This window comes from Salminus brasiliensis, chromosome 4 (genome assembly GCF_030463535.1).
Source record: "Salminus brasiliensis chromosome 4, fSalBra1.hap2, whole genome shotgun sequence".
In the NCBI taxonomy this organism is placed as follows: domain Eukaryota; kingdom Metazoa; phylum Chordata; class Actinopteri; order Characiformes; family Bryconidae; genus Salminus; species Salminus brasiliensis.
In genome coordinates this window covers 37,711,742-37,737,477 of record NC_132881.1, presented here as the reverse complement: position 1 = coordinate 37,737,477, position 25,736 = coordinate 37,711,742, and the positions used below count along the sequence as shown (strand labels likewise).

At 40.4% G+C, this 25,736-nt stretch overlaps 3 protein-coding genes across 4 annotated transcripts; 2 read left to right on the top strand and 1 right to left on the bottom strand.

Annotated features, from left to right (window-relative positions):
- The first annotated feature begins 2,830 nt into the window (after window positions 1–2,830).
- Window positions 2,831–5,750, top strand: nanp (N-acetylneuraminic acid phosphatase). The gene is made up of 2 exons (XM_072678307.1): window positions 2,831–3,025; window positions 4,183–5,750. Exons 1-2 carry the CDS (start codon window positions 2,936–2,938, stop codon window positions 4,816–4,818), a joined length of 726 nt encoding a protein of 241 aa, XP_072534408.1. The 5' UTR covers window positions 2,831–2,935; the 3' UTR covers window positions 4,819–5,750.
- A 14-nt stretch (window positions 5,751–5,764) lies between these two features.
- On the bottom strand, window positions 5,765–14,175 carry polr1b (RNA polymerase I subunit B). The gene is made up of 15 exons (XM_072678306.1): window positions 13,992–14,175; window positions 13,490–13,657; window positions 12,116–12,262; window positions 11,844–11,976; window positions 11,578–11,714; window positions 11,229–11,452; window positions 10,719–10,890; window positions 9,891–10,059; window positions 9,450–9,731; window positions 8,865–8,998; window positions 8,499–8,669; window positions 7,833–7,989; window positions 7,445–7,641; window positions 7,061–7,311; window positions 5,765–6,770 (listed from the first exon to the last, which is right to left on the bottom strand). Exons 1-15 carry the CDS (start codon window positions 14,166–14,168, stop codon window positions 5,888–5,890), a joined length of 3,402 nt encoding a protein of 1,133 aa, XP_072534407.1. The 5' UTR covers window positions 14,169–14,175; the 3' UTR covers window positions 5,765–5,887.
- A 3,305-nt stretch (window positions 14,176–17,480) lies between these two features.
- LOC140554186 (lysophosphatidylserine lipase ABHD12-like) lies at window positions 17,481–22,781 on the top strand. Of its 2 annotated transcripts, XM_072677032.1 has the most exons (13): window positions 17,482–17,729; window positions 18,736–18,872; window positions 18,980–19,079; window positions 19,207–19,326; window positions 20,414–20,444; window positions 20,533–20,578; window positions 20,668–20,797; window positions 21,143–21,180; window positions 21,416–21,495; window positions 21,702–21,784; window positions 21,904–21,982; window positions 22,270–22,394; window positions 22,536–22,781. In XM_072677032.1, exons 1-13 carry the CDS (start codon window positions 17,641–17,643, stop codon window positions 22,561–22,563), a joined length of 1,086 nt encoding a protein of 361 aa, XP_072533133.1. In that variant the 5' UTR covers window positions 17,482–17,640; the 3' UTR covers window positions 22,564–22,781. The 2 variants fall into 2 exon arrangements, with proteins under 2 accessions (XP_072533134.1, XP_072533133.1); XM_072677033.1 differs by lacking the exons at window positions 18,736–18,872; window positions 18,980–19,079 and having other exon boundaries at window positions 17,481–17,729.
- The last annotated feature ends 2,955 nt before the right edge of the window (window positions 22,782–25,736 follow it).

The window sequence follows — 25,736 nt, the reverse complement described above, 5'->3', positions numbered from 1 at the left end:
TGAAATTCAATCATTGTTTGAACCTCAGTTACAATTTACAATTCAGTTACATTGTTAAATTCTGTTACAATATGAAAGTCAGTGGTGATATATAATTCAGAAATGAAGAATGACATGACATTACATCATTTGATCTGGCAAAAAACAATGGATGTAAAAAAAAAAAAAAGCAAACATATCAACTTTTATGTATTAAGTATTTATTTGAGTACTTTAATTGTCATTTTACTTATACTGTACTTTTTTTTTTTTGCATATTCCAGCTTGGAAAATGGTGTAATGTTATTCAACACAAGTGATGTCAGGGTTGCCTCAAGCTGCAGGTCTGACAATCTAAAGAAATATCCTTAAAAAGCAAGAGGGTGCAGTTTGTCCAGTTTTCACTCTATTATCATCATACAGAACTCTTGGACTTTTAGGTACATGGTGAAGTTATGCTGATTATTTTAGTTTTCATCTGTATTCAAATGATTTCATCCAAAGGCACAGCTGTAAATAAGAGACTCCAGTACAAGTGTTTTACTTGCTTCTGTTTTAGGAATTGTGCAGACAGCTGTAGATTTTAATAGGATCCTCTGGTGTAAGACAGAAAGCTACAGTGTAAATCTGCACAGAGGACTGAAACTGAAAAATGATTGTTGTTCAGTATTGTGCTGTTAATATGCAATAAACCTAGACTAAAATGCAGGACAGGATTGTAAGGGATATAAACAGGGCCTTGGTTGTGCACTTGAGCTTCATTTATTCCATTCCCCTCATTTTTTCCTCCTCTGTGCTGCGCCACATGCATTTTCCAAGAATGTCACCCGTCCATGCACTGTCAGAGAACATTGTGGTCCTGTACTAAATGGAGCCTAGAGTTTTACATGGTTTAGATGTAGCTCATTTATGCTACAGCTTTAAATGAAGTATGTTCTACAGATGGAAATCAAACACTCTGAAAATCTGAAAACAAGCAGCAGTTTTCACTGGAGGCACCACTGCAGGGAGTGTGGTGTGTCTGGACACTACACTGTTCAGTTAGTGATGATTGCACGCCCTCTAGAGGTCAGTACCATGTAACAGAAATGTAGTGGTTGCAAATGTAGTGGTTCAACAGCCAAGAGGTGTAATACGGCACTAAAAGTAAATCATTTGTTATTGCAAATTAAGATTAACTTCAACATTTCAAGAACTTTTAAATACAAAAGAGACAGTGCTCTTAGAAGACAAGCATTAAAACCTGGGAATGTTTACTGCCAGTAAGCTACCTGGACAAAGTTTTCATATAACCATACCCATGTCAGTCCCACTGCAAAGCCTCCTTGTAGCTAAGGCCTGATGGTCATCTTGCTTCTGATCCAAATGCCAACTTACTTGTCAACATATTGCCTGCCTGTCAGATTGTGCACTGAAAAATGACACAAGGCTGAATTACAAATGGCTCTCTATTACACAAATAGTGCACTTACTAGAGGTAAACATTCATTCATGAACTACATAGTGCACTAGGGACTAGAGTTACGCACTGGACACTGGACAAAAGAATTGGGACACACCTACCAATTAGCAAATTCAGGTAGTCATCCAGTTAATTATTCAGTCTCATTACAACAGGTGTATATAAGCCATTGCAGTCTTTTGTGAGAGAATGGCCCATTCTAGATATTCCACCATCTACTGTGAATGGTATTATTGACAAGTGGAAGCGTTTAGGAACCACAGCAGCTCAGCCATGGTGCATAAAAGCCTCCAAGGCTCTGCTGATTCAATAACTGCAGAGCACCTAACCTGCCGATAGAGCTGCCAAGGGGGACCAACTCCATATTAAAGGATAAAGGTGCACGTATTCGTCACTGTACAGCGAAATGTGTCCTCCGCATTTAACCCATCTGGTAGTGAACACACACTCACGTGTTAGGGGCAGTGAGTACACACACACACCCAGAGCGGTGGGCAGCCAACTCCAGCGCCCGGGGAGCAGAGAGGGTAAAGGGCCTTGCTCAAGGGCCCAACAGTGGCAGCTTGCCGAGCCCGGGAATCGAACCCACAACCCTGTTATCGATATCCCGGCGCTCTAACCGCTGAGCCACCGCTGCCCCCAAATGCTTATGGATTTAGGAAGGGATGCTATTCTTAAATCAGCGCTTGTAGGTCAAATGTGTAGGTGTCCCAATACTTTTGTCCATATAGTGTATTACAGGACTTTACACAAATAAGCATTACACTGCAGCATTACACAGTTGTCACAAGTGCTGTCTTCCCTGCTTCAGCTAGAGTTGCAACTGAAGAGGCGCCACTTTCCCTGTTACAAGTCAATGGAGCATCAACATACTTTTAAATGTGCTACTTTAATGTAAAAATACTACATAATGATGTTTTAAAGGGCCAGGGTCAGAGCACAGGTCAGAGCACAGGTCAGAGCACAGGTCAGAGCACAGGGTCAGCCATGCTACAGTGCCCCACAACCCTGTGCTTCAGCTGAGCCACCGCTGCCAAGGTAAATTAGCTTAAACAAATTAGTATGAAGTAAACAAATGACAATTATCTATATTATTACATATATTTACTCATAATCAGGGCACAACCATGCCCTTGTGGCCACTTGTGGATATACATGTTTTTCATTGGACAGCAGCGATATATTAAGTAGGTAACAAACTTTACCCTCTTCTTTAGCTTAATTCAGGCCCATTTAATGTTTTGAGTGAGTTTCAGAGCTTAACTGAAGCTCTTTGGGGTCTGACAACCAGCTCTTTACATGGTGAACAGTGAAATACAACTCCCATAATGCTGAGCAAGAATTACAGCCTGTAGCCTACAACTCCCATAATTCCTAGCCATCGCTGCATCCTGCTGACGTTGCCTGTGGATTTCCTCGTGGTTCATGTTTTGAAAGCTCCCTTTTCTTCTCACATTAAATGACCGAGACTAAACCAGTGAGTTCTAGGACACCATGGAGGACTGTGGGATATCAGTAATACTGTTCGACTTGGATAACACCCTTGTAGACACAGCAGGGGCTGGAAAAGTGGCGATTCACAAGGTAATGAATGAACCGCATCTCACTTCTAATACCAAAACATTTATAGCAGTTTGAAAGCAGAAAGGTACTAAAAATATATACATAACGCGAGGAAAACGCTGAATATGGCTTAAAATAAAGACTGCCTTTGCGATACGGCTGTAAAGACATTGTTTCAGGCCAGCAGTATCCTAATGTAAGCTAAGGATCATGGGATATGTAGTTGAATGCCAGTAGGACTATCACTGTAGCTCTGCTTTAGAGTTAGGCACTGAAACTACACATTAAGGCTGGTTGGAAGTCACTTATTACAATATTATTTATATTTCTATTACAAAAAAATAGATTTAGGAAGAATAGAAAACATAAATAAATGAAGTAAACAAATTAATAGTCTATATTATTGCATACATTTAGTGCTACCTTTGAAAAACATGTACTTATGGCTGCAGGTCTAACAGTTAAGGTGCACTGTGGTGTTTGCTTAAATTTGAAAGTGCATTGTGTATTCCCTTATACCCCAGTTTTCTCCAACTTTAGAGTATGAGTAGTGATATTCTACAGAAACCGGTGAAAAAAGGGAAATATTTTAAACACATTTACTTGAAAAACACTACAGGATTTTACACAAACAAGACTGCAGCATTAGACAGTTGTCGCAAGTGCTGTCTTGCCTGCTTCACCAACTAAAGAGGCACCACTTTCCCTATTACAGGTCAATTGAGCATCAGCATGATTTTGATGTTACTACTTTAATGTAAAAATGCTACGTACTGATGCTTTAAAGAGTCAGGGTCAGAGCACAGGGTCAGCCATGCTACAGTGCCCCAGAATCTTTGTGCTTTAGCTGATCCACCACTGCCAAAGTAACTTGGCTTAAACAGATTAGTATGAAGTAAACAAATGATGCTCATCTATAGTATTACATATATTTACTCATAATCAGGACACAACCATGCCCTTGTGGCCACTTGTGGATATACATGTGTTTCATTGGACAGCAGTAATATTATAATGAAGGTAATTTGTTTTAAATACAAACTTTACCCTCTTCTTTAGCTTATAATTCAGGCCCATATTTTATGACAAGCAGCTCATTTGCAGGGCTGTGAAATACAATCAACTCCATGATCTTGAACAACGTTAACAGTACAAAATGCCTGTTCCAATCCCCACAGGTCAGTGAGCTGCTGAAGAATAAACTGGACCGCGCAAACATCAGCGATATCTGTGAGCAATTTGGCCATAAACTTCTCAAAGAATCTTTTAACCCCTCAGCAGGCCAAACGATAGACGAAATTCGCATAAATCATTGGCACGAGGCCCTGCAGGAAGCCGGAGGTGTGGATCCTGGCCGAGATCTGGCCTCAGAATGTTACTGCATGTGGAAGACCACACGCCTCCAGAATTTATCTTTATCTCCTGAAGTACTGGCCTTGCTGGACGACCTCAGACACTCCTATAAGCTGGTGCTGCTGACCAATGGTGACACCCAGACCCAACAGGAGAAGATCGAGGCCGTGAGGTGTGAGGGACTATTCAGTGCTGTGGTGGTGGGAGGAGAACATGCTGAGCAGAAACCAGCGGCCTCAATTTTCACACACTGCTTTGAACTGCTGGGGGTAAAGCCCCAGGACTGCATTATGGTGGGAGACTCTTTAGATACAGACATTCAGGGAGGATTTAATGCAGGGGTTCGAGCTACAGTGTGGATTAACAAGAAAGGAGGGTCTCCTCCAGAGAACACAATGATGCCAGATTACACCATCCCCTCTGTGCTGGACTTGCCTAATGTTTTGGCTAATCTGAGATAGTATTGATTTCATAAGGCTGGACTGACCCATATTGTTGCTGATCATGCCATTAGAGTTTTAATATATGTGTAATATGCAGGGTTGCAATGATTACATGGTTGAACGAGTAATTGGAATTAATTAGAATTTACTATATCAATGAATGCATTAAATTCATGTACTTTTCACAGTATGAAACAGCCTGCTGGAAACACAAAATAATATTATGTAATTATGTATTAATACAGTAATGTAAGTAACAGTGTTGGATAGTGAAAGCAAGGATGGGGGTGCTGTGGGAACTCACCGATTGGCAAGGTCCCAGGACCATTCACTTGTCTTTGTGCTCTCAGGCAACGGTGGATGCCACCCAACCCTTATGTGTGCGCGTGTGAATCAAATACACCCCCCCTTACAAATACATCTTTGAATATCAACATTGTACTCATTATAGTTGGTGTTTTTGCACTCTGTGAGACTTCCATGTAGCGTTTATGCAAATCTTGCCACTTGCCATTATTGCCCTCATGGCAGGGACAAACAGTATTGGGTGTGCGCACAGCCAGGGGGCAAAAGCGCTTTGGAAACCGGCTTCAGCCAGCAAGAAAACTTTAATCAACATAGATTTCACAATGTTTTGTTTGTTTGAGTTTTGTTGACTTAATGAAATACAGAGAAGACCTGCCTGGTGTGTTAAAAGCAGGAAAAATGGGTAAGCACAAGGATCTGAGCCAGTTTGACAATGACCAAATTGTGATGGCTAGATGAGTCCGAACCTCTTTAAAACATTACCTTCAACATCACTGACTGTTAACCTAATACCCAGTATGTCCATTGCTTGACAGATGCCATTGTAGCTGAAGATAATCAATGTTTCTTCACCTGCCAGTAGTACTACTGTGACTGCTGAAGTGTAAAATATCCACTGTACACTTAACCTATAAAAATAAAAACACTGACAACTGTCAATAATATAAAAATAGTATTATTGCAATTAGTTCCTGGGCAAGGCATTTAGTATGGAGGATCAGGCAAAGAAAACAGCATCACAAACCATAAACGTAGATATCGTGTTTGTTAGTCATTACATTCACTTCACATCTAGCTTGATTTTGATGTTCATTGCTGCCAGTTCAGCCACAAAGTAGCGAAACACGTACGGAACAGACACAGTCTCGATGGAGTCACTCTTCTTACACAGCATGCAGACGGTCTTGCGATGACGTGTGGTTGACCAATGAGGCGGCGGTTTCTCCAGCAGCGGGGACAGCAGACTGCCGCAGTCCATGCACACCTGAGCCACGGAGCGGTCGGAGCAGTTAAAGAGCCGGTCATGGAGCAGGAAGGAAGAGCCGTGGGCCAGCAGAGCATCTCGTTCCATCTCTCCGAAACGAATGCCGCCCTGCACGTTCCTGCCTCCCACTGGCTGATTGGTCACCCTGTCCCTCGCTCCTGTGGTCCTCACCTGGAACTTGTCGGAGACCATATGACGCAGCCGCTGGTAGTAAACCACACCGATGAAGATGTCAGCCTCCAGCTCCATGCCGCTGAGACCCGAATAAAGCCGCTCTGTGCCGTAGTAGTTATAGCCCGCCGCCTTCAGCATTTCGCCAAAATGCTCCAGGGCAGAGCTTTCCTCTGAGAAGGTGAAGGGTGTGGCGTCGTGGCACAGGCCGTGGAGGGCCGCCGATTTCCCTGCCATGCTCTCGATCAACATACCGATGGTCATACGTGAAGGGAAGCCGTGTGGGTTAAAGAGGATATCCGGGGTCATGCCACTCTCAGTAAACGGCATGTCTTCTGCTGGCCACAGGCGGCTCAGGATGCCCTTCTGACCATGCCTGCTGGCAAACTTGTCTCCGATTGTGGGGTTGCGTGGAATTCGCATTGTAATACACACTCGCTTGAAGCGGCCTGTGCCCGTGTCATTACTGCACACTTTGATGTTGTCCACCACACAGGTCTCATGACTCCTGAAAAATAACAAACAAAATATTTACAGTCAGACAGATAATGTGAGGACAATGGTCCATCTTGTTCAATGGTAGAAGAGACTGTTGGACAATTTCCACTAGAAGAACACTAAATATCATTGCTTGATTGCGCGAGGTGATCTGCAGTTGTTTTAAAACCTTGTCAACCTTGTTGGTGTTGCCACCTACTGTTTTTTCTAAATGCTTTCAATGGTCATTTTTAATATATGACTACCTTATGACTAACAATGTAAAGATGGTGCCATTCACAGTATATAAATGAAACTTACTTGTAGAAGTAGACAAAGCTCTGGCCTGTGTTGAGGTTGATGTAGCTGTAATAAGGGTCTCCATAATTCAGCACTGTTCCTATACCAGGGAGTCCATCTAAATCCAGCCGGTCACCCACTTTAGGGTCACCTGGTTTAGTTCCAAACACCACACTGTCTTCACCTTTGGCTTTTTCTGACAGGTCAATTACCTCCGTCTTATAGACAGAACCATGGGCAAAGCCACGCTCCCATGATGACTTGTTCACAATCTAGAGAAAAAAAAAAAGAAATATTATGCTGATCACAAAAATCATGTTTACTGAAAAGAAAAGCTTGTTGTTAAAATAAAATCCCTCAATCATTACCATTATTATAATTTTGGTCAATATTACTGATACTAACCATGGCATCCTCCATGTCATAGCCTGTGTAGGAGATGACCGCTACTACAGCGTTTGTGCCAATGGGGTAGTTGTCCATGTTATAGTGGTCATACATCACAGGCCGAACTAGGGGACTCTGAGGGGTCTGTAGGCGATAGAGCTTATTATCAGAGCGGTCCTGGTAGGAATGCAAAGGAAAACCCATAGTTTGTTTACCTGTAGAGGTGAAAAGAAAAAGTGGTAAAGAAAGTTAAATATTTTGTTTGCAGCCTTAAAATGTAGAATTGTAACTATAAATATAAAATAAATATAAAATAATTTCATTTAGGATCAATACCATTACTACCAACTGTAATATAATAGCCAATGAACCTAAACCAAGAGCAGGAACAGGACAGTAGCCTTACCCATTTGGCACTGGTACATGTTCCTAGGACTCTGGTTATGGTCAGAGAAGGGGATAAAACTGGCCACCACGCTGAGCATGCTGTGTGGGAAGAGCTCCTGATGTGTGGTCACACCCTGCTCGATCTCATCCTCAAATATCCCTACGTTAAGGTACAGCTGTGCAGAGACACAAAACACAGATCCTTTTATTATTATAAACATAAGACAAACATGTAAATCACATATTTACCATATTCTATTGCATTTATTAGTATTTGAATTATTCAGGTTGCCATAGTTTTACACAGATTAACTGCAAATAATTGCAGAATTACTGCAAAATCATTATCACATACTGATAGCAGTACAGAAATTTCAATTCCTACCCACTAGTTAGGACTCCCCAATTACACAATGCTTATAGCACCAAGATGGTAGGCAAAGTCACATGAAACCAGCCAGCCAACTGCATGTTTCCAAACTGCCTCTGACCAATCATTGGGCACCTCAACACCAACTGCCCCTTTCTCATTTCAACATTCGCTTACACGCTGGAGAGCATTGTGCTGAGTGCTGGATTGAGAGGGAGAGCCATTCTACCGTCCCAAAGGGCAAAGGTAATTATGCTCTCTGGGACTCTTGACCACAGATGGCTGTTGCAACAGGGATCGAACTGGTGAGCTCACCTGTTCAAAAGTGCCAATCAACTCCTGTTTGCCCAGGGCGAGATTGCGGACGGGCCGCACCATGCGACACGGCGTGGTGAAGAGGAAGAGGCCTGGGTACATGCTGGCTTTACCCGTTTGTGGGACAAGAACAATCTCAGTCCATGGAGGCATCTTCTTTTCCTTTAGAACCTATAATGAAGATGAGGTGATGCAGAAGGAACAGAAAACAGCACAGGTGAACAGTCACAATGGACATGTATATAAAATGTATATACACTTTATGATAGGAAAACATATACACACATATTTAATCCCGAAATTAGCTTCACATTAAAGACAATGGGCCTAAGCCCTCCTCCTAAACTCCTCATAAGCCTCACTGACCTTGAACCTGCGCAGAGACTCAACCAGAGAGGGTGCAAGTTCTTTCTCCACCCAGCCGATCATGGCCCCATCCAGTATCACAGGATAGCAGCAGGAGTATGGCTGACCAGGGTTACTGTCCACTGGAGTTACACCTGGTAAGAATAAAAGCTCTTTTACTCGAATTCTATAGTCTAGGATGAGTGATCTATATGTACAAATACAGTGTTTAACAGAACCTAAACTGCTTTCACAGCATAAAAACATCATGAAATAAATGTAAAAAGTTAAATTCAATAAACACCACATCAAATACATATATTGACCACATGGGGAAAATATAATAAAATGAAATAATCAAGACAAATGACACAATGACATATTCTACTGTTTTTTTCCAGTCATAAAAGCCCCCCCACACACACACACACACACAAACTGACAAATGGTCCTCAGTCTAATGCTTTAACGCATTTATATTTCAAATGCTTACAGTCATGATTGGTAAAAGGGGAGAACAAGGCCATCTTACATCCTTGCAAGAACAAACTGTGGTGAACCTAGGTACATAGCCTTTCCATTCTCCCTTATCACATTGTGCCTTACCCAGAGAGCAGAGCAGGGCAGGCAGTGTGGTGGTGAGGTAAACAGGGGCCACAATCTCACAGTGGGCAGTCATATGGTTCATCAAGCCACATGGTGTTCCATCAGGAGTGTGCACTGGGCAAAGGAAGCCCCAAGACTCTGGCAGCAACTTTCGCACCGTTGTAGTCCTCATCTTGGCAAAGGCTGCTCCTCTGTGTACACATCGGAAGTGAGACAAATAGCGAACAAAGTTCAGCTTGTCTGCAACCACACACAGACCGCTGTCCTGAAGCATTCCCAAACCTGGGGGAGAGAAAGAGAAAGAGAGGTGTAAATTTACCCCATGAATTGCTCAGGACCTGTTCATCACAGTCTGTCAGTATCTTGTCTTTGGAGAACTGTAGAACTGATTATTGCAGCAATCAGCAAGACAAATGAGCCTTCAGGTTAGTACACCAGTACCTGTCTTGGAAAGGAGATTGCCTGTAGCCAACAAGTACTCAAAGGCTCTAGTGAGGTCTGTGCCCAGGTTGAAGATCCTGGTCAGATTTTCTGTGGTCAGTCCCTTCACTCTCTGGCTTCTCTTATCTAAGGCAAGTTTCACAGAGACCAACCAGCCAGTCATTTTTTCCTGAAAACAAACACACACAAAACAATTACTGAAACATTGATCTGATCAGAACTTTAACAAGAAAACAAAGCTGAATGTGGTATGAAAGATAATATTCATGCATTCTTTAAAATGTGTAAGCATTTTATTCCAAAAGATAATAATAATAATTAAAAATAATAATAATAATAATAATAATTATTATTATTATTATAATAATCTACCTACTCAGCTAAAATCTAATGTGCAAACTGGCTTCATGAAAGGAATTAGCCCAGTCCTACATCTATTTTTTTCCCCACTTTAACAATCATCATTGTAATGCAGCCATAATAAGAACAGCTACACAATTTATCACCATAATTTCAAATAAAAATTTCATAAACTGCAGAAAATGCAATATATCCTGTATGCCACACATTAAAAAACACAAAACATTTTTGTCGTTTTAACTTTTTTACAGTGTCAATCTGGCAGTTCTTTACACTGTATCAGAATTGTATGATTTCATAATCATAATAAAATATTCCAAAATGACTTGAAATGAAAACTTTCTTTGACTTCCACTGAAAGTTGTTTCTTTTCCCGGTAAAGTTATAATTTTGTAGATATAAGGTGTTTGCATGACAGACATCATATACCAGCAGCGTAGAAGTAATATTTCATAACAAGCAGCTCACCTTCAGGAACATGAGGTAGAGCTGTCCAGGTGTGAGAACCTCCTGACACATCAGACTGTCCGGATTCTCCTCCTGGCACTCCTGCTTGGCAAAGGCAAACAGCTTCCGTGTCATCACACAAAGCATGTAGAACTTTTCTGCGCCCGACTTCAGATGAATACACAGGCACTCACTGCAGACAAAGAGGAAAATTCAGTTTCAGTCCTTACAGACACTTTCGACCAAACACCATAGTTCAGCAGGTATTTTCCTGATTAGGATCTAGCAGCCAAAAAGCCATGAGCTTTATTTTTAAAACCACATATGTAAATATACAGATGCAGTCAGATTGTTCAGACATATCTAGATGTCCCCCTTACCTTTGTCATACTTTTATGTTTTGCAACTGTTCAGCTGTTTGATATGCTAACAAGACATTGCAAGAGGTCACCCAGCTTATCAAATGATTTAAATAGCAGTGAAGTGCTGGGACTGTGTTGGCAAATGTGTAGATAAGAAAAAAGCACTTACTCTAGAAGGAATTTAGCACACTGCTCGTTTGTGTACCACTCTGGCAAGTTGAGTTTGACTCGGAAACGCTCGCCCAGATAGTTGAGCACATTCGCTCGAGTAGTGCAGCCCTCTTCCATCACCAGGCGCAGCATCTCTGACACACAGCTCTTATAAAAGGAGTTCTCCTCTTTGCCTTTTATCAACTCCTGATAGATCTGGTAGTCTGAGAAGTCCACCAGGGCCTAAGATTTACAGACAAAAAAAACTTCAATATGTTTTTTTTTATCATGATTATTCAAGAAACCTCAGAAATATAGAAAGAAAAATGCCAGTAAAACATCTGAGGCCCTGTGGCTATTCAAATTACCTTGAGAGCAAAGCCCAATGGAAGGAAAAAGAGCTCTTTCTGATAAATGAAGTTTAGCATAACAGTTCCGTTGTCCAGGTAGTGAAGGTTCATGTTAATGGCTGTGTGCTCATCTCTCACACAGTGCATTGAAATACCTGAGAACACAGAGCAGATAAACAATCAATTACTGAACAATTTTACTCTTCAACCTCAAGGAGAGCACTTTTACAACAGGAGTAGCACAAAGCCTTCATCGCCTAGCTAAAAAACACTTGTGCACTCACCGTATTGTGTGTAGCCCTGCCCTCTGCTTTTAAACTTGGGTCTTGCCAAAGCAATGGGAAAGTTCCTCCTTGGCATGATAAGCATTCTGATCACTTTCTCAATACCATTCACTATAAAATAGCCTCCCATTTCCTACAGGACAGCAGGGAGAACAGTCAGATGAGGAAACAACATGTACATTTAGCATATGAGGTGCATCACAAACTGATGTCAGTATTCCTTAATGCTTTCTTTGTTATTATTGTTTTGTGGATTCCAGCATTGTCTTTACCTCGGCCTCTTCGTGATGTTCAATGAGTTCTTTAGGTGAGAGGCCATGGAGGTTGCATAGCTTGGACTTCACCATGATAGGCACCTGGCCTAAAGACTGCTTTATAATTCCTTTGGGGACTCCATTCACTGACCAGCTAACATCAGCCTACAAATAAAAACACAGACGTTACCAACAAGTATGGCAGTCATGTCAACAGCACAAAAGATGCGTGCTGAGATTTAGCAGTAAGTCATGCTGCAAAATTGAACACTCACAGTATTATTACTGACAAAACAGGATTCCATAAATGAATGAAGGCTGCTGAGCCTTTATACAAAGGCCCCAAATGAGCTCTTACAGCCTGCATCAAAATGTGGGACCCATTTGATTGATGTCAGACAAAATGTGCAAATACACACAGGCTGTATGGCAGGGTAGTAAAAAACAACACTGCCCTGCTCATGGTAAACTGGGGCTCAATTCTCTGTCTGGGCAAACACCACCATGCTACCCCAATTAGAGCCCTTGGGAAAGACTCCCAACACAACACTTGCCTGCCGTTGTGTCACATGATTTAAATGCAAGTCTCTCAGCATAAGAGCAACAGCCAAAAGACACATGTAAAAAGCTTATGGTAGGACCACTCAAACAACATTTGCAGCTGGAGAGAGACAGATCTTGGCCACATTCAACACAAATGTACACAAACAAAATAAGTGCTGCCCTTGTTTTTTGTTTGTTTGTTTTTTATGAATTATGCTGAATGTCTGGCATGCTATGCGAATTAGGGATTTCTGTATCACTGAAGCAAGACAATTCTATCCTGCATCCTGCAGATATAACTCCAGGTCCTCCAGACAGGAGGGGCTACAGAAAACAAACAGCATCACTATAAGGAAATGAGTTTTAATAATAACAATAATAATAATAATAATAATAATTTTCTCATGTATAATACACTGGTAGTAACAAGTGAAAAAAAATCATCATCGTCGTCATATGCTTACAGTAGGGTTTGAGCTAAATGTAAATGATAACATTATATGCTTATGCACTGGAAGCAAAGTTAAATCTCACCTGGTCTAGGCCACATTTTAGTAGGACATGTAAACAGAATATGGCCAAAATACATCCAGACAAGATGAGGACACAAATGTTAATATAAGGTGTAAACAAGCCCAATGAAGAGCATCACCACATTTACACATATAAATGTTACACCACACATATAAATGTGTTTTTCCCCTTTTAAATGAAATACCGTGATATTTTACAAAACCATACTTAAAAGATTAAACACATAGCAAGTATTTAATATATTTATATGCACAGGTTTTGGGTGGAGGGGGGGGGGGGGGTGTAGAATAAAAACACAGTACAGCAAAAACCTACCACCAGTTTCCCTCTATATGTGCACCTCCTTCCTCTACATTCTGCTGGAAAGACACGAAGATCCTTACAGATCCCTCCCTTGGCTACAGTAGGAGGATGGATGGCGGCCTCCACAAATGCCAGGCTGATCCTGTCCCCCTTGTGCATGAACTCCATAGGAGGAATGGCCTGGGAATAAACGAGGTCCAAGGTTTATTTTCATCACAGCATGCTGATTCATATGTTCGTGGTTAGGGGAACAACGTTTTCTGTCTATGTAACAACAGGCAGACTGTCTGTCTATATTTACCACTGTCTCCTGCTGCTGCTCAGCTATGATGCAGTGCACAATATAGCTCCAATATAACTAAGAGCAACATTCAGACATTAACTGATGCAATGAGATGTTAATCCAACTCGCATTACCAGACTATACATATAGACAGATAGATCTTTACACTGGCGTCATATAGTGATAACAACCACAGCCATGCTCCACGTGAGCGCAGTGTGCTGAACCTACCTGAACGACCCGAGACAGTCCATCAGTGACCGCCTGATCAAACGACTCGACGTGCGCTTTTACTAAATCCTGCACTGAGGAGAACTGTTTTTCCTTCGGATTACCGAAGCCTGTCTGCGTTAACTGTTTCAGGCTCGGAGCAGTAGGCAAACTACTCCACTTCGAGGAGGCATCCATGCTGTTTCCCCCTCACATGTGTCTGAAACAGGAACCTGGCGGTGGTGGGGGTGTTTACGCGGTTCCGGTAACCCGGGATATCGCGTTTCAAAATAAGAGTCCCCTTTCTCAGCGGTTTCTCTGGAGTTGCGGAGCAGGATGAACCTGCATGACTTAAGTAAAAGTTATAGATCAGGTAATTTTTTAAAAATATTTTTATTGCATAATAAAAAATATTATTATTAAATTGTATTAAAAGGTCTGCAGACATTAAAAGAGGTGTAACCACAATCACAACGCACATGTACATGTAATCATCATAACTACTCCCATGTACATAAAACTGATTGAATGTTATTAATCAATATCCACATGATTTACACTATACTATGCACTGAAACGTTTACATTTAGGGTATTTATCTGATGCTCTTATCCAGGGCGACTTGCAGGGTTACTTGTATTACAGAGGTAGGCCAATGTAATGTAGCTAATGGAGTAATGGTTGCTCAATGACTCTTATTGGTGTAGGGCAGCATAGTCACCCTGACCGGGAATCCAGCCACTGTCTTTATATGGTGCAGTAGCTCACTGGCAGCTAGTGGTGTTATCTGTTGCACCACATCAACCTCTACAACAACTGGGCTTAAAAGCACTATAGCGGGGTAATTATATTTTAAAATATATATAATAATTTAATCCAATACCTAAAAACAAAATAATAAACCAATCATGTGACATGGCATGCCTTGTATTATTATATTTTATAATATAATAATATATCATTAAAGTTCATAACCGCCATTGAAGGTCCTCTTCTCGCCTAAAATTACACCTGTTGCTGCTAAACTTGCACAAGTGCACGACATGCTTCAATTTCAGTGTCATAAGAACGCAAATATTATCTTTCCACTTATAATTAAGAGGCAGTGTGGATAACAAATTGCTCAATTTGCTGCTCATCCAATGTTTTTTCATCCAACCCTCCGAACCAAGAGTATTAATAAGGAGTATGTCCCAGTATGATCAGGTGCTAATGTTAATGATGGATGATGATCACTCAAATTCTCATCCACAGCTACACTGCTTTACAGCCCAATGCTGAGAAATGTTGTACCCCTCTAGCCAAAGTTTGGCATTGGGCATTGTGACCTTTGTTTCATGTGTGACTACTCCAGAGCTCCCCAGGCTATTAGCAAAGTTCTATGTGTGTGTGTGTGTGTGTGTAAGTATGTATGTACATGTGTACCTATGAGAGTAATGTACATTTACATTTACGGCTAAATGCATTTAGCAGACAGCATTTAGCGACTTACACAAGTGCTTAAGAGTGTGACTGCAACAGACGAGGGGATGAGGTCTATTTCTATTGGACACAGTACTGTACTGGGAGCCAATGGAGACGTTTCAGAGTTAGACTGATGTGCTCCCAGGATCTAGTATGTGTCACCACATCCTGCACATACTGTATGTGCTCTTGTTTCTCAAATTTTCAAAAAAAAAAACCATTCAATAAAACATGTATTTTCCTACCCAGCTTCACAGCATAGCCAGAAGTGCACTGAATTCAAATGAACGAAATCAAACTGGCTTAGTTTGATAGATCTCTTGGATATCTTCATAATGGACTCTACCCCTGGACCCTGGATCACCAGGTTTCTTAAGGTAATGTCCAAAGATGTCAAAAGTATTTACATTCATTACTCAGGTATAAGTGGAGATACTAGGGTTTAAAAAGACTTCTACAGAGGTTGAAGTATCAACTTAAGCTTTTTACTCAAGTAAAAGTGTAAAAGTACTGGTTTCAAAACAACTTAAAGTATAAAAGTAAAAGTAATTTCAAAAGCTTTGGCCGCACCACAGGGGCCTGTAGTGCACTACCCCACATCCCCCCAAGAAACATTTTTCTAAAAACCATAATGACTATATTGTATTATTAAACTGTTGAAAAATGTTGGGCTGCACTAGGCTGTCTGTTTCAGCTGCAGATCTGACCTTATTCTGCTTATTGACAATTAAGCATTTTAGTCTTTAGTATATCAGATCTATTAAAGGTCCATCTATGTGCACTACTGAGCATTAACATGTGTTTCATGTAGCGGAAAATATGATTCCGTAGCTGAGTAGCTGCCTATAAGTATTGTAATGCTGCAAAAAGTCAAACTTCAGGGGCGTGTGATCAATAAGCTTTATTGGAATGTAAATGTGAGGCTCAGTCAGGATTTTTCACTCCAGTTCTCTTGAGTCTCTGCCACGGGCATCTTCCTTCTAGACTACGTACGTCTACTGTGTCCTTGCTGGAGTGTGACGTGACCTGTGCAGGTGTGATGGATCGCTTACAAACCAATAGGGTTTCAGAATGGTTTATGTTTATACTTCTCATCCAAACACAATCAAATACACATTTTTTAAAAATCTGGAGAAGGTTTTTATTATTATTATTATTATTAGTAGTAGTAGTAGTAGTAGTAGTAGTAGTATTTTTAACGATGACAAGCCATAATTAAAACATACAGAAATGAAAGGAGTAGAAAGTACAGATAATTGCATAAACATCTAATGCGTAGAAGTAAAAAATATAAAATAAAATATAGATAATTAAAAATTCTACTTAAGTAAGGTAATGAAGTATTTGTACTTTGTTACTTCCCACTTCTGGTAATGTCTCCAGTCCGGCGTGAGGATACAAGACAACAGGTTGGACAACAGGAGTGTCCCTCATGGACAGTGAATGACTTGCTGTGTTTCATTTGCGCAGATACTAGTTCATGGTTCCATAAACCAGAGAATCACTTGAAAATGACTGTTTTTGTGCTGACTAAGCCCTAGGTCATTTCTGTCACTGCAATTCAAATCAATTAGGTTCAAATTAAACTCCCTCTTAGACTGTTATTTATCCCCATTCTCCATAGATAATTCATTCTCTCCATCATTGTATTCAACACAGCACAACCCCAAACAGCTGCTGCCATGAACTGTTTCAGTAGTTTGTGCTACAGTAGCTCCTCTGTGAGATCTGACAAAGCAGGCCTTTCTTCACTCCCCACGTGCACCAAGGAGCCTTGGGCGTCCATGACCCCGGTGCCGGTTCACTAGTTGACCTGCTGTTTTAGTGATGCTCTGATCCAGTCCTCTAGCCATTACAGTCTGGCTCAGTTTCTTCGACTTCAGTGAATCACTGTTCAACTGTGGCCTTATATGTACACCTCACCCCTTGACAGATGCCACTGTAACAAGACAGTCAATGGTATTCACTTCACCTGGTTCATCAGTGGTTCTATTGTTATGGCTGGTTAGAGTATTGGCTGGCTGTTGAAGGGATGAAGTGGGCGTGTCCAGTTTACTACGCACACACACACACACACACACACACACACATGCAGAAATCCCTCCATTACTACGATACTAGACTCTGGACTCTGAAACAGCTCTGACCAGCCCAAAGCAGCAGAGCCAGGCGTCCACTGGTTACTTTGTCCCATACATGTAGCGAGATGAGGAGAAGAGCTGATGAAGCGGTTGGTTCTGGGCGGGTTGAGGAGAAACCAGCCAAAGGCAGCAGAGTTGCGGACGCGCGAGCGAGGTTAGTGACGTGCTCTTTTAATAAAATTAAGTAATAAATCGCAATAATGTAAAATAAATGCCTGAATCCATATGTGAGCTGGTAAAGAAGTAGCTACCTTTACCAAAGCCTGTACTTTCACACTCGCAGTGTTTACAGTCAGTTCTTCACTAGTTACTTCCTTACTGGTCAGGAAGAACCCTGCTGAAAAACACCCTGACCAGCCCAGGATAGTCAAGCTTGTTAAACTGGTCGATAAGCATAGGGTATATTTTTTGTTTGATGGTTTTGATGGTTTAGCTGGTCTAGCAGCATAACCCAGCAAGCTGACCCAGCTGGTTGAACAGCATGACCCAGCTGAAAACCCCAGCCTGGCCAGCTCAAGCTGCTTGACCAATGTCCAGCATAGGTTTGCATATTTTTAGTTTAAAAATGGATCTACAAGCATGATCAAACTGACCAAGCTTGACCAGCATAACCAGCAAGACCAGGCAGGTCGACTAGTATGACCCGAATCAAATGCACCCTAGACCAAGCTGGTCAAGAACTGGTTAACCAGCTAGCTTACCAGTATAGGGTATGTTTTCTCCTGGATGACCAGCATTTTAAACACAGTGGCTATAAAAGACCAGTTTAGACCATTCAGAACCAGCTGCAAGCAAAAGCTGGGCTTGAGCTGGATTTGTCGACTTGCTTGGCGACCAGCCTGGTCAAGTTGGTCATGGTGAGGATAGACCAGCTAGTTCATTAAATTACAAAAAACATAACATAGCAGATGCTATGCTGGTCATATGCTAATCTGGGTAACTAGTTTATTTGGTATGTTTTTGCCTGGAAGACCAGCCTTTCCAACCATCTTGACCATCCGTCAGACACCAGCTTATTGCATCTGAAGCAGCTAGCAGAAAAAGCAGGGAAGCTAAAACAGTCCTGAACAGTCCACCACTTAGATCAACGCTAAGATCCTGTCCTAAAACCATTGTCAAAACCTCCTGTGCTAACAGCTCCTGCCTGTGTTTGTGTCCAGTTTTTTCTTTTCAAGATCTTCATGGAAGGTGTGGATAAAATGGACATTGCTATCTCTCTGTGTCCTGTATGTGGCCTCACCGTTTCTACTGCGCCTCTTTCCATGTTTCGTACAGCACATGGTTTATTCACACGCTGGTGTGTTCCACATCTTAACATGACAACAACATGTCGCCTGTGCAGTTTAATGCAGTCTTCAGATTAACATACATTATTGTTTCTTTTTATTAATCATATTTCCTCAGTACTGTACTTCGTTGACCTGAGCCGTCCCGCTGACCTCGCTCTCAATCACACCATTAATATGTACCTGACCTCTGAGGAGGGGATCACCCTGGGCGTGTGGTCAGTCCAGGGAACACTGCATATTATACACTTTCAGTGAAATGTCTACCTACAGACACACAATTCCATTTCTAACCTGCTGTATATCACAGCGTTTTGGGTATGCTGTTTTCTTACTGTGTATCAGGCACACTGTCCCTGAGCACAAGTGGAAGGAGGCTCAAGGGAAGGGTCTGGAGTGGTACGAGAAGTCTTTGGGTGATGGATCCCCTGTTTTCATCTATCTTCATGCAAATATGCATAACCGGTGGGCAAATCTATGAACTTATGTAAACTTATGTCTTTTAACTACATTTATTTTACCTTGGAAACTTTATCCGTTGCACAAACCTGCAGATGTGATCAGAATGTTTTCTCACAATCAACTCAACTCAAACTCAATATTTATCCTGAAAATATGTGATTCAAATCCCAGCGGATGATGTTTTTGTGTGTAAAACAAATATTGTTCAACCAGAAACAAGACGAACACAATTATGTTGCTCAGCAAAAGCAAGTTCGGTGTCTGAAGTTGGCTCCTTTAGTTTTCCGCTAAAGCCAAAAGGCGAAGATAGTTAGTAGAAATTTTAGAGCCACCAGATTAGCATCATGTAAGATAAGATGGCTGAACACATCTTATATAAAACAATGATCTTATATAACATACAAATGTATGAGTAAGATGGCTGCCAATGTTTTTGTTGTACACAACACATTTTTGTTCATTAACTTTTGTGCATGCATGAGCATGAAATGTTGGTTAGCTAACATCACATTTTAGCTAACCACACAGCTGCAGTGCAATGAATGTCTTGGCAGATCAACCACATTTGCAATCATCAAGAAAGCATTATTTAAAAACTCAGATATTTGTGGCCTCACTCTTAAATTCAAATTCTTTTCACCTAGTTTTGTTCTTTTTTTAGGGTTATTCAGTTTTAGTCCAGGAGGGACAGTTTGGTGATTTCCTTTCTCAGATACACCTGGCAATAACAGATAAGCTCCTGAGTGTTTGGGCAGGGGAATCACCAAACTGTGCTGAACCCCCGGTCCTCTGGGCTTGAAGAACCCTTCAGCTTTTGTTGTAAGCATATCATAGAGTGATCTATAAACAGACAAATAAAAAAGCATGGTCCTTTGTATTTTCCTCTGAGAGATACTGTTACAGGGATTTGTTATAAAAAGCATAGGATTTCACCTTTACTGTCATACATCAGGAAACACACACATGAAATGTAGATGTTCTGTGATTCCACATTATTTGTATTTCTATTTATTATAAGATTGTGTTTCTATGCTAATTGTGGTGTGGGTTTTTTTTTTTTTTTTTTTTTTTGTCATTTCCAAATACAAAGAGCCGCCCCACACCGGATAGCAGTTGCCAATGTGAGTAAGTTCCTCGTCTTCATTGTGACAATTCTAAGCCGTGTGATTAATGTCTTACTGACTGTGTTTTTGTTTCTTCTTGTTGCAGCTCATCAGTTCTCTTGGCTACCATGCAGTGGTTATGGACTACAGAGGTTTGTGAAAACAAATAATGAAAAAAAGGTCAGACAGTGATCTTTAAGCTGAAAATAGCTTTTCCTCAGATAAACCCTCTGATCTTTAGGATTTGGAGACTCCACTGGTGAGCCCACAGAGTACGGACTGGTCACTGATGCCCTCTACCTGTACCACTGGGTGAAGGCCCGCAGTAAGGATAGTCTGCTGATCATGTGGGGACATTCATTAGGCACACTGTAAGTGGGTGTGAATTTTTCACAGCATTTGTTTGACTTTCTTATTGCTAAATATAACTGCTGCCAGAATTTTGATTTGCACTGTATAGTACATATTAACCCTTACTTATTAATTAATACTTATTATTAATCCTGTACTGTATGGTTACAATGCTTGTTGGAGAGTTAACATCTACAAACTCTACAGAAGTGGCTTCTGAATCACATTAATAATCCATTTTACATCTTCTATAAGACCATTAAACAATCTAAAAACAAACTGAATATTATGCAGATAAAAGAATATTACATTACTGAAAAACCTACATATGTAGCTGCAAGGGCAATTTGCTTTTGTGTTAACAGTGTGGCAACTAACACTGCAGTACAACTACAAGAGCAAGGTAATAAATCACCTACAGATTTTAATATGTCCCTGGGTTGTTGTTTTTATATCATAATAGTCACACTGACATGACCATTTATGCATGATTCTGGGGTCACCATCCAAAATAAATACAGTATAACTGATGTGTTTATAGCTAAAATGCTTACAAGTACTATGACTAAATCATGCTCTAGGATTTATTAGAAGCAATGCAGTAATACAGTAGCCCAAGAGCAGTGCTGTTGTTCCAGGAAACCCTGTTGATGCAGTGATACTTGAAGGTGCGTTTACAGATGCCATACGTAAGATGTCTGGCCACTTTTTTGCCTGGGTAGGTGACATTGTGGATCTTTCTAATATTGGCATGATTCAATATGAATTGTTCCTTAGATAAGTGCATAGATAATAGACAATAAGAGGATGTTATCTAGTATCTGTTGACCCCAACAGCAAGAAGGAGTTCTATACATTGATTAATATCTTGCTAAATAGAGATCTGTGTATCTATGAGGTATTTAATCACCTTTTTTCTCTTAGTTTTACTGGAAGTTTCCCTACATTCAGTACTTTTTCCTGAGCCCACCCAAAGAAAGCAAGCTCGCCATGTCAAATGATGATAAGTATGTGTAAAACAATAACACATAACTGAACACACTGACAGTAATCATAAACAGAGACTGTAACCTGAAAGAAGTCAGTATTGTCACCATGTTTCTAATTGAGAATGTTATTTTTCCAGTTTGAAGAGAATGAGGACTCCTCTTCTAATGCTTCATTCTGAAGATGACCCCTTGGTTCCTTTTCAAATGGCTCAACAGGTACAACCCATTTTACAACTCAATACAGTATTACCATAAAAGCACATTTAACACATTTTTAAAAACACAACACGTTTCCCATTCTTTAATAACAGTGCATTAGTCATACAGCACTTAAGATTTCTCACTTTCAACAACAAACATTGAAGAAAACAGCATTTACAGTATTTTCAAACAGAACTCTTCATACATGCTGATGATCATATATGTGTATGTGTGGACATTGTCCCCTTTTTTATTGTCAGACATATTTTCTAAAAATGAATAACCCGTATTAATCTATCCAGCTTTACAGCATTGCCAGAAGTGCCCTGGATTCAGACGAACGAACCAAACTGGTATCATTTGATAGATCTCTTGGATATCTACATAACGGTCTGTACAGAGACCCTGGTTTGCCAGGTATCATAAGGTAATGTCCCCAATCTGTTCTTTGTGCTTTTATGATCCTCTGTGTTGAGTGTCATTCATACGTAATAAATCACTCAATTAATAAAAAGTTCTCAATTCAGCTCAGTTATTACAACATTATTCAATTATTTTACCATTACAGGGAGTTTGTGCAGTCACTCACAGCATAACCACAGAAAAAAGAAGGGTATTTGTTTCCCAGTCCTGCTCCTTCTCACCCTACTCACACACCTGATCCTGCCAATTAATGTAACCTTCCAGTATCGAAACCATGGAGGTGGTGCAATTAATAGTTGCATGTCCATCCAGGTGGGACTGTACTCTGCTTCTCATGTTGATGTGACATCCCTGCTACTGTTTAACAATAAACTAAAGATCATCTCAAGAATGACTGCTTTGTGTGCTGATTGAGTCCTGAGCGGTGACCTTTATTGATTAATATTGTTCTTTTTTAATATGTTTTTGCCTGCTCTCAGACCTTCTTTGAAGGTCCTCTTTAACAGCCCCCAATGTTCATCCCAAAATGATACCCTTTGCTTATACACTTTTACAAGTACACCATACAGTGCCATTGTCACAGAAATGATTCACAACACAAATATTACCCTGTGCCAAGTGATCTAGTGGTGGTCCTGTTCCACTGATTTCTTTTCCAAGAGAAAACTGGTAAAGGACAAAGCTGTGGATGAACGAGTGATCTTAGTGACACTGTCTTTCACTCAGACCCTGTATATCAAGAGTGTCCACAGGTAGAGGGCAGAGTTTGTAGACGCCTGCTCAGCCAATATTTCTTCATCCAAACCTCGAAGACAGGGGTGTTAAGATACTGTTCATCCCCCCAAATTAACATCTTCTGCAATAACGGCTTCTAATCTGTATTAAATGGTATGAGGATTTGATTGCATTCAGCCACAAAAGCATTTGTGAGTCAGTTACTAATGTTGGATGATCAGTTCTGGACAACAAACACCACTGCAACTCATCTCATAATAGGTTGAGCTCCATTACTCAATAAACCACAGTTCCACTGCTCCACAGCCAAATTCTGAGGGGCTTTATACCCCTCTAGCCAGTGTTTGGCCCTTCTCCAGAGCCGTGCCCCTGTGTGAGCAATGTGTGCACCTTAAAGTAGCTGAATTTACTCATTATAGGGGCATCAGTACAGTATTTTTTTCCAGATGTCGCAAACATTGCTTTACATGGAGAAGCTTGAAGTACTGTTTATCTGATGGGGACAATTGTGATGATTCACCATTTTGTGTACAATTCTTAGAAGACCTGTTTTCTCTATATCTTTTTAATGTTCTGTTTAATTTTGGATTTTAGATTTTAGATCTTACTTTATTGCACTCATAAGAAACATTTTGTAAAACTATTTTTGTAACTCTCCTCAGTACTGTCCTGTCCTGTCCTCACTCTTAATCTCAGTATTAGAAGATGGGGCGACACTGGGCATGTGGTCAGTCTGATGAACACTGCATATTTCACAGTTTGTCAAGTGAAAGTTCTGTTTGCAGCCACACAGTACCATTTCTGTCCTCAGTATCTCAGTCTCTAACTGTGTATTGGGCACACTGTACCTGAGCATAAGTGGAAGGAGGCCGCAGAGCTATGAGAAGTCTTTGGGAAACAGATCATCTGTTTTCATCCTCATGGAAACACACATAACAGGTGGGCTTTCAATGTTGTTTTAACTGCCATTGTTAGGGGCAGAATGACTGACAACATACATCTTTAAAGAGATAAAATACAAGTTTATTGTCAAAATTACACATACAGCACACCTAATATTTGGTTATTTATCCCTAATCAAACTGCACCTTGCTGTATCAGATGCTATTGGTATCCATTAACAAGCTTCTTGCAGAATTCGGATGGGACATATGACCACTCTTCTTGTCACAATTTCACTTTGTACAGTGAGACACTGGCTTACATGGGTTAGTCCTAAGACCTTTCATTAGCCTATTCAAATTGGTTTGTTTTTGTAACTTTTTAAAACTCAATACAGTATTACCATAAAAGTGCATTTAACACATTTTTAAAAACACAACACGTTTCCCTTTCTTTAATAACAGTGCATTAGTCATACAGTACTTAAGATTTCTCACTTTCAACAACAAACATTGAAGAAAACAGCATTTACAGTATTTTCAAACAGAACTCTTCATGCATGCTGATGATCATATGTGTGTATGTGTGGACATTGTCCCCTTTTTTATTGTTTTTGTTCTGTCAGACATATTTTCTAAAAATGAATAACCCGTATTAATCTATTCAGCTTTACAGCATTGCCAGAAGTGCCCTGGATTCAAATGAACAAACCAAACTGGTATCATTTGATAGATCTCTTGGATATCTTCATAGCGGTCTGTACAGAGACCCTGCCAGGTATCATAAGGTAATGTCCCCAATCTGTTCTTTGTGCTTTTATGATCCTCTGTGTTGAGTGTCATTCATACATAATAAATCACTCAATTATTAAAAAGTTCACAATTGAGCTCAGTTATTACAACATTATTCAATTATTTTACCATTACAGGGAGCTTGTGCAGTCACTCACAGCATAACCACAGAAAAAAGAAGGGTATTTGTTTCCCAGTCCTGCTCCTTCTCACTCTACTCACACACCTGATCCTGCCAATTAATGTAATCTTCCAGTATCGAAACTACTGTGTGTCTTGGTAGTGAAGGTCATCGGTTATCTTGGCTAACATGCAGTGGTTATGAACTACAGAGGTTTGTTAAAAACAGATCTGACATTGATCTCTAAGCTCAAAATTCTTCTTTCTCAGACCTTTAGGATTTGGAGACTCCACCGGTACATTTCAAATTCTAGAACTGTACAAATGTTTCTTCTCAATCACATTTATAATTATTCACTAGCTTCACATTTTATATGAGGACACCTATACATTTAACCTCTTGACCCCCTGTGTCCTCATATGTGGACATTACATTTCTGCTACTTAATATACTACAATAATACTTATTTTAACTTTAACCCTTCGGCCTCATATGGAGAAACTGTCTGTACTTCTACTTTGCTGCATTTCAGAGGCAAATATTGTATTTTATAACTCTGAAAACATTTATTTGTCAGCTACTTACTCATAACTGTGCAATAATCATATTTGCAATATTGCATAGCTATGTTCAGGGTTTGAAATAAACACAGTTTATTTTGTTTGCACTTTAGTTTTTGTATCCTCATGTTTATAGTTTGAGATAAACAGTTTTGCACTTTATTAGCCAATTGTTTCTTTATTTTATCACACAGTAAGATAGACCCATTATCCTCATATGAGGACACTGTTTTTTGCAAAACGACTAAGATTAGTTT

Bases quoted from the DNA above. Each gene is read 5' to 3' on its own strand.
- nanp (XM_072678307.1), top strand. From the start codon at position 2,936: ATGGAGGACTGTGGGATATCAGTAATACTGTTCGACTTGGATAACACC. The intron at 3,026-4,182 runs GTAATGAATGAA...CAATCCCCACAG, and splicing joins GAAAAGTGGCGATTCACAAG to GTCAGTGAGCTGCTGAAGAA.
- polr1b (XM_072678306.1), bottom strand. From the start codon at position 14,168: ATGGATGCCTCCTCGAAGTGGAGTAGTTTGCCTACTGCTCCGAGCCTG. The intron at 11,453-11,577 runs GTAATTTGAATA...TGTAAATCTTAG, and splicing joins CATTGGGCTTTGCTCTCAAG to GCCCTGGTGGACTTCTCAGA. The intron at 8,670-8,864 runs GTCAGTGAGGCT...TCTTCATTATAG, and splicing joins AGTCTCTGCGCAGGTTCAAG to GTTCTAAAGGAAAAGAAGAT.
- LOC140554186 (XM_072677032.1), top strand. From the start codon at position 17,641: ATGAGGAGAAGAGCTGATGAAGCGGTTGGTTCTGGGCGGGTTGAGGAG. The intron at 20,798-21,142 runs GTAAGTGGGTGT...TTGTGTTAACAG, and splicing joins GGACATTCATTAGGCACACT to TGTGGCAACTAACACTGCAG. The intron at 21,181-21,415 runs GTAATAAATCAC...CTGTTGTTCCAG, and splicing joins AGTACAACTACAAGAGCAAG to GAAACCCTGTTGATGCAGTG.